The 10675-nt window shown below is 38.1% G+C and overlaps 1 protein-coding gene and 1 long non-coding RNA gene across 2 annotated transcripts in view; both read right to left on the bottom strand.

The window, feature by feature from the left end:
• LOC134185883 (receptor-type tyrosine-protein phosphatase delta-like) overlaps positions 1-3278 on the bottom strand; it is a 7251-nt gene extending 3973 nt beyond the window's left edge. The window contains exons 1-11 of the mRNA XM_062653767.1: positions 3148-3278; positions 2770-3066; positions 2378-2704; positions 2035-2319; positions 1661-1975; positions 1269-1589; positions 862-1197; positions 695-807; positions 448-628; positions 260-365; positions 1-201 (exon numbers count right to left, since the gene is read on the bottom strand). The exon at positions 1-201 is cut by the window's left edge and continues 25 nt beyond it. Coding sequence (XP_062509751.1) covers positions 1-201; positions 260-365; positions 448-628; positions 695-807; positions 862-1197; positions 1269-1589; positions 1661-1975; positions 2035-2319; positions 2378-2704; positions 2770-2941 — 2357 coding nt within the window. The 5' untranslated portion in view covers positions 2942-3066; positions 3148-3278. The remainder of the gene's footprint in view (positions 202-259; positions 366-447; positions 629-694; positions 808-861; positions 1198-1268; positions 1590-1660; positions 1976-2034; positions 2320-2377; positions 2705-2769; positions 3067-3147) is intronic.
• A 1003-nt stretch (positions 3279-4281) lies between these two features.
• On the bottom strand, positions 4282-8384 carry LOC134185165 (uncharacterized). Its single transcript, XR_009970774.1, has 2 exons — positions 8279-8384; positions 4282-4614 (listed from the first exon to the last, which is right to left on the bottom strand). It is a non-coding gene; the product is annotated as an uncharacterized LOC134185165 (long non-coding RNA).
• Between the last annotated feature and the right edge of the window lie 2291 nt (positions 8385-10675).

Raw genomic sequence — 10675 nt, 5'->3', positions numbered from 1 at the left:
TAAAACGCATACTTAGTGTTGGGCTTCAAGGGACCATAACCGTAGTTATCAGAACCAATTACAACTTGTTCCTTGACTTGATCTGTAGTAAGATTTATGGTCTTGTATGTGTGAACTCGATCGTCATCAGCTCTTGGCAAGGACATGTTCTCAAACCAATCAGTATTGGGCTTTAGCTCTAGAACAATGATTTTAACAACCCTGGAATCAAATATGTGTAATGAATTATCACACCAAAAACAAATTTCATGGTACTGACTTGATTGGCCCATTAGTTTTATTTAGCTGTGGAAGTGTAACTGTAACCGTGCTTCCTTTTTCTGTCATGTTTACAGGAAGTAGCAGTTTTTCCGGAACTGGTGGCACTAATACAAACAAGTGTACACAAACATCAATATCAATGTGCATGTCATAAAACAAGCAATCAGTTTGGCTCTGCACACGTACCTCCTACTTTAGTCTTATCTTTCATATAACAAGGGAATCCTTCCCAAAGGCGTGTGTTGTTTGTTACAGCAGTCACTGTGATTTTGTATTCTGTGTACGGTAGTAAATTGCTCACATTGCTGCTGAGATGAGACACTATCTTAGAGTGATTCTTTGAATCTGCTGCAGTCGTAGAGTTAACCTGCATTTGTAACATAAGTACATCACCTAACAGATGACAGAGCACCTAGTTTCATGAGCAAGCAACCTTCACGTAATAAAAAACAACTTTGTAATCACTGGGTTCAGGAGGCTGCCACGACATAAAAATAAAGTTTGCTCCTCGTCTGTTCACAGTGCACTTTGACGGAGCAGCAGGCACTACAAGACATGAACATTCATTATACGAATCTCATAAAATGCTGCAAAACTGACTTTCATCTGCAGTTGTAAAATTCACTAGTTCACTTTGTTTGGATTTTAGTTCTGCAGTATTCATGATGTTGACTGCAGTTACTGCGGCTCCGTAAGATGTGTAAGGTGATAAAGAAGACAGCTTCCTTTGAAGAGTGCTGTTCTTTGCAGGATGTCTAAACGTACCTATGTTTGATGTGTTTTGCGATATGGATGGATCAATATTGTCAGCTTTGTTATAAAGAGACAAGAGGTAGAACTGAATGTCACCATTGGGAGCATCAGGAAGTTTCCACTTAATCAGACAAGAACGAGAAAGAACATTTGTAACATTTGGTCTTGCAGGGCGTGAAGGAGCTACAAAAAGAATACAGAAAAGTATCTTGTAAACAAGTTTCAAGTATTGATGACTACCGAGTATGTCTAACCAGACTGTTGTGTTGTAAACGTGACTGGTGGTTTATCTGTGTTGGGATCACTCCACAGTAAAGTTGAACAACATGTTGTACGAGTTCCAGCTTGAACTGTAACAGTATATTGAGTATAGGGCACAAGATTGTCAACAAAAAGAAAATAATTTTCATGTTCTTCTGCTAGGTATGTTTTGACAATATCTTGCTTTGGAAAGGAAACTAAAAACACGTTGTATTGAGCAATAGTTCCACGAACTTTGGCTGGCTTTCTCCATGAGACAACGACTGAATGGGAAGTGATGTTCAAGCACCGAACTTTCCTTGTAGGTGATGATGCTAAACAATAAAATAATTTAAGACTCTAAACAGTGCAGTCCTCACGATCAGATTGTTCATATTCTGTATACCTTCTGCATTGGTTTTGAAATCAGTGGAACGTTCAAATTTGCTTTCTAATTCTTGCCCATCCTCCACATTGATGGCAGTAACCCAAACATAGTAGGTAGTAAAAGGAATCAATTGTCCGATTGTTACAACTCTCCGTGACTGTGAAACTGTTATATTGCCATTATTAAGACTATTGGGTCGGCTAGTGTTATCAGACTGAAAGTATATTCTGTATTTCTTCAACACACCATTGGCACGAAGTGGCGGCGCCCAAGATATTGATACACTTCTAGATCCGATGTCATTCGTTTCTACTTTCTGTGGAGGACTTGGTGCTAAAATACACATTAATTAATATTAATGACAGCACATTAAAATTGGTCAACTCACTCACCAGCTTGTTTAGTTGTAAAATTATATGATGCATAATAAGGAGACAACAGAGGACTCACATAAGCTGCTATGTCTATTGTATAGTTTGTATAAATGTCCAAATTACTAAGATTGAGTCTTCTTTCCCTTGTAGATTGCGGGTATCTGTCAGGCCTTGTTGATTTAAAATATCTGATATAGTAACTACTAACTGATCTTGGTGGTGCAAACAGTGGTTGCTGCCAAGTGATTAGCGCTGAAGTACTAGTCACTTGGGAAGACATAATTTTTTGAGGAGCAGTATTTACTGTCACACAAAATACAAATAAAAGCAAATAAAAACACGTTATGTTCTTTACACTAACCTCCCCCCTTTGTATCAAACGTTATCACTTGACTTGGACGACTTGTCAATTTTGCTTTGTCAGTTCGTCGAATATTGACTGCAACAATCCACACACTGTAACGTGTTAATTCTGTCAATCCTATGAAAGCTGAGAGGCTCCCACTGACAGTCTTGTTAACAACCACCATCTTGCTATCATAGTTACTAGCATTAATACCTCCTCCCTGCACTACAATAATCTCATATTTTGCTATCCTTCCATTAGGATTAGACGGTTTTTGCCACCTAAGACGAACTGATTGTATTTGTTTGTCAGTGGCTGTCAATTGTCGTGGCTGGCTTGGAACTTCATGTACAAATAGAAACAAATGTTGTTTGCGTGTATTCAATACAATTTGCTGACTCACTTACTAGATGACAAAGTTCGGAATTGTATTTGCGTGCTCCACTTGCTTTCCAGTATATTGGGTTTTTCAACATTGACAGCCCTCACAATTATAAGGTAATGAGAGAAAGGTTTGAGGTCGGTGAGCCAACTTTCAGTAGTGGTAGTTCTTCTGCAAGTTTGTTTGCTACTAACCATATTAATCTTGTAACAAACTCTATAGTATGAAATTGGGCCATTGGGTTCTAAAGGACGCTGCCACTTGATCACAACCGAATAAGCTAAAATTGTGTCAACTTGTACATTGATTGGAGGACTAGGTTCTAAAAAAGAAACAAATTAGTTTAATTGATCAAAATTTGGTGACAAAATTACATCACAAGGTGCTTTATACAACATCTTACTTGCTTGACGAGTTGTAAATAATATTTTTGATTCGCCACTTTTCAACCAACTAGGAGATCTGCCATTGATTTGAACATAAGTAGCAGCTTGAATTGCAACTGTATAGTTGGTATAAGGTGTAAGACCAACCAAAGTAATAGTTTTTTGTTTGCTGATGTTTGAAGTTACAATAGTACTACTAGAGGATGTATAATTGATATAATATCTGAGACGAGATCCATTGACATAAAGAGGTGCCTTCCATGTCAACACAACTCTAGTTGCCACTAAAGACTGAGCTCTGATCTGTCTTGGAGGAGATGGTGCTGCAAAGAATTTATAAAAGTGCAAATTAGTACAAGACATAAAATGCTACTACACATTTGTCTTCTCACCTACTGGATCTGTCCTACCAACAACTACATCAGAATATGAACTGCAGTAAGATTGGTTATAAGTCACATTTACTTTGATTTCATAAGAAGTGTATGGAATCAGATGGTCCAGCTTAAATGAATTTGTGTTGGAAACTCTGGTTGCGAAGTCGTCATCATTATTCATCAGACGAAATTGAACGATATAGTTAGCAATACGACAAGCGTAGTGATCTTCTGCAGTATAGGATGGACAGTTGAATGAGGCCATAAGAGAAACGGTAGAAATACTGGTTATAGTTGGGTTTTCTGTACACTTTTTCCTTCTTTCTGCAACACAGAAGAGAACATAATCATTCTAGTTCTATCAGTTATGAGTAATTACACAACACTCACCGGAACATGCAGTATTTGTTCTGACTTGCCAAATAGAATTACATAACAAGCAAGAAGCCTTACGCAAGTGCTACATGCCATGCTATATTGTTTTAGCATTACAAATTAAAGCCATGCACTTGTTCAATATCCATAACATCTATTTCGGAAAACTCACATGAGACAAACTGTTGACATGCTCTTGTACTACCTTGCAAACTTTGCATGAATATAGTGACATGTAGAAGCTGGAGTAACGTTACATCACATTCTTAGTCATTTACACATTGAGAACTCTACCTCTTCATCTATCTGATACGATAACTATTGCACGCTTAACATAAACTGCTTTAAAATTAAAATACAAATCAAAAGAAAGCATTACAGACAAACATAATACCTTACCGTACACTTTCAGTTGAGAAGTTCGCTCATTCATGCCGTTACTATTGTTGGCAGTGCACTTGTAGTCATTTTCATTAGATTTGTGAACATCTGTGATAGTGAGTGTGTTGCCATTGACTTTTACATTGCTTGAACTTTTAAGTGTTTCCTTGGGAGAAAGGGTATGCCACTGATATGATGGAGTAGGATGACCAAATGCATTACAGGAAAGCGCAAAATTGTAGCCAGATAACACATGAGCAGTTTCTCCAATCTGATATACATGATTCTGTTCAGCATGTTGAGTGTTTATTGTGGATGGCTGTGAGGTCATAGCAGGGAAGACTGGAGCAACTGAAAAATAAAAAACAAGAGCGTCAACCGTAATTACAAATTTTTTGACGATTTTCTAGTTGTTTACTAAGAATACATGCAACTTCTTTTACTTACCATATCTTTCAGTCTGTATATTGTACTGTACGTGTTAAGATTATTGCTGGTGTATTTGTTCTTATTTGTATTAATTATATCCTGCTTATTAACTTAATTAAACACTGCTATAATGGGTGCATTATACAGGGTGTTTCAAAAGTAACATACCGAAAGTATTTATAATTAAAAATATTTATAATTAGAAATATTTGCTACATTAACTAATCATAACAGTTGCTGGAAATGTGAGCCATCCACTTGGAGACAGAGTTCGACTCTCCGACGCAGGCTGCTGAAGACTCGGTGCAGTTCCTCACATCTGATATCGGCAATGATTTGTCTGATATTATGTTTAAGATCATTGATTGAACGAGGATTGTCAGCATAAACAAGATCTTTCAATTTTCCCCAAAGATAAAAATCCGGTGGCGTCAGGTCTGGGGAGAGTGGTGCCCATAAATCTCGTGAAATGACGCGTTCACCGAATACCTTGCGGACGGCTGTCATCGTAGCTCGTGCAGTATGAGCAGTGGCGTCATCTTGTTGGAACCATGTTCTTTGCTTTTCTGATGCTGTAAGTTGTTCAGAAAACGGAACAGAAATGTTCTTAATATACCGATCAGAGTTAACGGTGCTGTCGAAGAAGATTGGCCCAATGATACGGCTCCTGGATACTGCACACCAGACACCGATCTTTTGGTCATGAAGCGGCTTCTCGAATATTTCATGGGGATTTTCAGTTGCCCATGTTCTCGAATTCTGCCTGTTCGTATAGCCAGATAAATGAAACCATGCCTCATCAGTAAAGAATGTATCATTCATACCATTATTGTCATAATTGTATCAGATATACAATTATTGTCATAATGTATTTCAATAATATACTGGTATGTTACCTTTGAAACACACTGTATTTATGTACGTTATAACAACATGGTGTCACTATACTACAGTATATATCTTGGAAACGCAGAAAGACAAAGTATGTGCTAAAGTCATAACATACAGTGAACATGCACTATAACTGAGAATCAATGTATTAGAGTTAATTAATTAAAGCTCATAGACAAGCACCATCACTAGTTTTTCTACAGCAAGTGCATTTGTTTCAATATTCACACAAATACCATGTCTGTACGTGCTACAGTCTAATCGGTCATGGAGATTGAGTGTGTGTGGTCGTTGCTGTCACAAAGATGCATTGACAAAATCTTTGGCTAGAACACATGCAATTACAACATTTAAGAACTACACACAACATACCAATATACATGACCTCAGATAGGACTGAATTTTTAGACTGCAAGTGCTGTTCTTATTTCCTGGATATCATTAAAACATCCGGGTGTTTACAAATTTGTGGATGGAGATGCCAGAGCAGAGTTACTTGCACTACCTGCGTGTCTTGTTTGAAAGCTTTATTTAGGTGACATTTAGCACAGTTTAGGCTTTAAACGAGTCTTATACTTTGGCCTACTAGCACCTTGATAACTAAAAATGTTTACTGTGAGAAACCAGTACATCAAAGCACATGCTTATGCAGCGCCGGATCAAGGAATTTTTGAAAGAGGGGGTTCATCGTTAGCAGTCATTTATAGCATTACTAATTTTCTCTTTCTAATGAAATTGTATGAATTTATTCAACCACACCTATTGGAAAAGAGAGGGTTGAAATCCCCTGAACCCCCCTCTGGACCCGGCCCTGTTATGGTATCATTTGCTGCATAAATCTACTTACCAATTACACAAATTGCATGAAATTAATATAATTAGTTAATTAATTAATTAATTAAACACTCTTCTATACATACAAAGAAGGCAACTTTCTTTAGAAAAACTGCAGTACGATAGTTATTACCAGGCGCATACTTAGGTGGTTTAGGTGTACGTGTGTTAGAACCATTAGTCTGACTCCGCTCGTACCTTTGTAGACGACCAATCAGACTTGAATGTGCATGCAATATTGTACCCTCTAGGTTAGCTGTAAAGTATAGAAGCTGTAGCACGGTCCAGCTGTATAGCTAGATCGATGTAACCAGAATTAGACTCCAAGACTCTTTGGCACGTAAAGGACTTTTAGTAAATAGCGATAGTTTTTTCACTCCATAAATTTTCAAAAGTTTTCCAGACCCACCACCCACCTCCTGCTTTGTGCTACATACCAATATTGAAGACCAGTATATATTGCAGTATTTAATAAAGTATTTAATTAATAGTCTACACGACATCTACATCTATCTAGATATATCATTGACAGCATTTGACCATCAACAGATGCCCAATAATCGGCTTTGACATGGCACTTTTATTAAATACAGCAGGTCACTAAAGTACACTAGAATACCTGAAGTAGGGTGTGCTTCATTTGGACTTTCAGAGCCAGCATCTGCTACAACTGTGTTTTCCTTCACAGTCTTCGTAAACCAACTGCTGACAATCGTCTCTGTAGCCACTTCCGCTGTGCTTTCACGAAAAAGGAAGTCCTGTGGCAGTCCAAAGCGCTTCAATGACTGCATAATATCTAGCGTTTTATCAGGATTGGCCAACCCTCTAAAGAAACGTCCGTTGGCAAGAGGAGTCCCAAACAACGTAGGCTGTAGAGCCATTTTCTCGACACGTGGTTGACACGCGTTCGACACGTGGTTAGCTATATGCAAACTGTGTATATCAGTAGGAGCTGGACGCGAGTCTGTACACTCAATACAAAGTGTGTCAAGAGCGATATCTTTTACTTTGAAAACCACGACCCACACAACCGTAAAGTTTACGTAGTGAAAACTATCTCTAGTTACGGACAGCCCTCTAAATATAGATCAGTATTACATTTATACTATGCATATATTTACTAATATCTTCAAATTGACCTAATAATTATATAATTAATTAATTAGAATAGAGCATGTTGAACTGACTGGGAGGTCTACAAGAAACACTAGAAGAATCGACCCATACAATGCCCCATGCAGGTACGCCCCTGATTACTGCAACGATTTATCTAACACATGTTGAGACAGATTTTTACATTTCAAAAGAGTTTGCAGTAACGTACGTACTGTACAGGCGCGGATACAGAATTTTTCGAAATAGGGGGTCCAGTTGTCATTAGCCACGCCTCATAGAAACTAAATCTGTATATTGACCTGGAGAACCAGCAAACTCACTTCAATGTGTATCTAATAGAGTTAATTTCCTAGCATATTTATTAATAATTACAGACATATAACTTTAGAATTAAATAAATTAACTATCAAAACATGAAGGTGCGTTCGCTTTAATTAATAATAACACAGAACAAACAAAATCCATTTAATATTTCGGCTGCAGTAGGTGGACCCCTCTCCTCTAACCGCCTATGCTGTGAGGTAGCATAGTTTGTTGTTGAAAGTGTCTACATGTGTAAGAAAGAGATGGCAAGCACATACATTCATCTTTTTACTTTAACTAGTTTAACAATAATAATAAATTAAGAAAAATGAGAAATATGTCTGCTACAATACTTGTGAATGTCTAATGCTGTTTATTAGACTCGCGTACATCAACATATTTTAGTCAAGCAAAAAACAATTTAAATTATTGTTATTTTTACCTGGAAAGGCGTAGATATCTAGTTGACAAATGCTAAAACCAGCTGATACTTCAACTGTAACCTGACTGGCTGAAACTGTTGAACAGTTATAATAAAACTCTCCAGATTTCTGACCACTCGTAGCACATCTTTGTGATTTCTTTTCTGGTGAACACAAGTTTCTGGCAACTACTTTCCACCCGTCAGATGTCGATGACACTGATGTGTTCGTCTTCACGTCTTTTCCAACAATGGTAACGGACTGAAGTTGTAAACATTGTTCAAAGCGTATCCCTAGGTTTAGCTGGCGATAGTCCATATTTGTTCTTCTGCGTTGAATGACGCATGTGCTAGTGTTCGTATCAAACAGCCATAGCAATTGGTCTTTCAATAATTCGTGTGCGTTTTCCTTGTTTGCAGTCAGTGATATCCCAGGAGCTGTTACGTCTACAGCAACTGTAGAGGACAGGAGATAAACGAGAGATGCCTTGCCTCTATATGCTCATTCAGCGTACATGCAGCATGAGACTACCTGCGTTGTTCGTTTCACATCGAATACTTCTAGTGAGAGTGTACACGTAGAAGCAGAGACGTAGAAGCCACAACAGTTGTCTGCTTGACGACATCACGAAACACAACCACGAGGCTAGTGTACAGAATAGATTTGGTAACACTGCACGCGTTCAGAGAGATTTCCAGTCTAAGAGGAAGTCAGACCAACTTCTCAGAAAAGAAAGTGTTGCCCCCGCCTACAGACATCCTACTCAGATCATTTGGTAGACATGGGGTAAACCCGGCGGTACGTTCTTCCGCATTTCTTCCAGAGACGATTAACGTTCGTCGGTCGACGGAAGTTTGTCACGTAGAGCGCAACTGCATTGGCACACTCTCTAGTTAGTTAATTAGGCATGTTGACTGTGGTCAAAGTATACTCTCCAACTATTGCACGTAGCTAGTCTACATGCATCACCCTTTCTGTCTAACTAGTAATTATTATTTATCTAGATCTGTACGTTGTAGCGCTAGTTGCTGTTGGCAACGCGTGGCCGGTATTAGCTACATGATGTCATATCCTGCAATTAGAGCGATGCATGCTGTTTGATCGAGGCACATCTACTCGCCCTAGCTCTACTGTTGACCTTCGCAACAGTTAATTAAAACTAAAAATTAGAATGTTAGAAAATATGTTTGCAGGAAAACACTAGGGCTTCTATACACTTAGTGGACTCTGACAGTCCTGCGATGTGCATGTGCAAATTAGAGCAAAAACTTCGAGATGTCCAGCCACTAGTCAATGTTGAGGCACTGTTCATATATACGTTGTTCACATCGCCTTTGATGAAATGGGGAGGCATGTGCGTGGGTGAGGGCTCTATCGACACATCTTTCCTGATTCTGTAGACACTTTATTTCCTAGAACTGACAGTTCTGGAGGCTGTTAAACCATTCGTGTAAAATACAAAGTTGCATCTAGGCGCTCAGAGAGTAAATGGATAAAAGAAGAGATTTTTCATGTTAACAAAAAGTCTAGTTTTACATTGGGGCTGGCGAAAGCAAAATCCAACTTGCGCTACATAGGCGTGGTCGACTAGCGCACGTTGATAAGTTTTTCTATACCAACTAAAAATACTAAAACTCGTGACACTGACATTAGGATTGAACATGCACACTAGCCACTTGATGACCTCAAATACTTGATACGCATCAGACTGTTGTAAAATTAGTCTACCTGTTTAATTAATTAACCATCTACTCCCGAAAGTATACGCTAATAGTTAGCAAAGTATATTTTTGAAAAGTAGTTTGGACCTGCCGGAACGGTTTCATCGTCTATGTATTGATATCCTTGACGGCAGACTTTGTGTCTTTGTTACACAGGATACCTACAGTGTATATATCTATTAGATATTAGCAACTACAAAATTTACAAATAAGTCGATTGCGCTTGTCACTCGTCCCTATCTAACCAAAGCAAATGTACTAAAAACAACAATCGACCTGTTGAGCAAAAACGTAATATGTGAATATTTCAAATGTTGTATATACGCAATCGGGATATGATATCAACGTTTTGAAGTACCAAATTTAATTTTTTTATTATGGATAGTGTGGTATTTTAGCTAATAACACAGTTAATAAGTGTAAAACTCTCTGTACCTAGTATGTGTCAATTGTTTTAACGAAATTCGGAATTCAAGAGTACATGCAATGGCGCGTTTCTGTGCTGTACTGTATGGGCATTTATCGACGAAACTCAGTCGTCGTTGACTAAACCTGAGATCGTCGGCTGTATTAATTAAATTATATCTAGCTAAGCTTCATAGTTTCAACAGTGCAGCTTTATGTGTAGCACATTTTGATACGTTTTTCTTCCTGCTAGTATATAGAAACGTGATACGCGTTTGTTTCGTGTTGACC

This window comes from Corticium candelabrum, chromosome 10 (genome assembly GCF_963422355.1).
Source record: "Corticium candelabrum chromosome 10, ooCorCand1.1, whole genome shotgun sequence".
Lineage (NCBI taxonomy): Eukaryota > Metazoa > Porifera > Homoscleromorpha > Homosclerophorida > Plakinidae > Corticium > Corticium candelabrum.
This window is presented reverse-complemented; position numbering and strand designations above follow the sequence as displayed.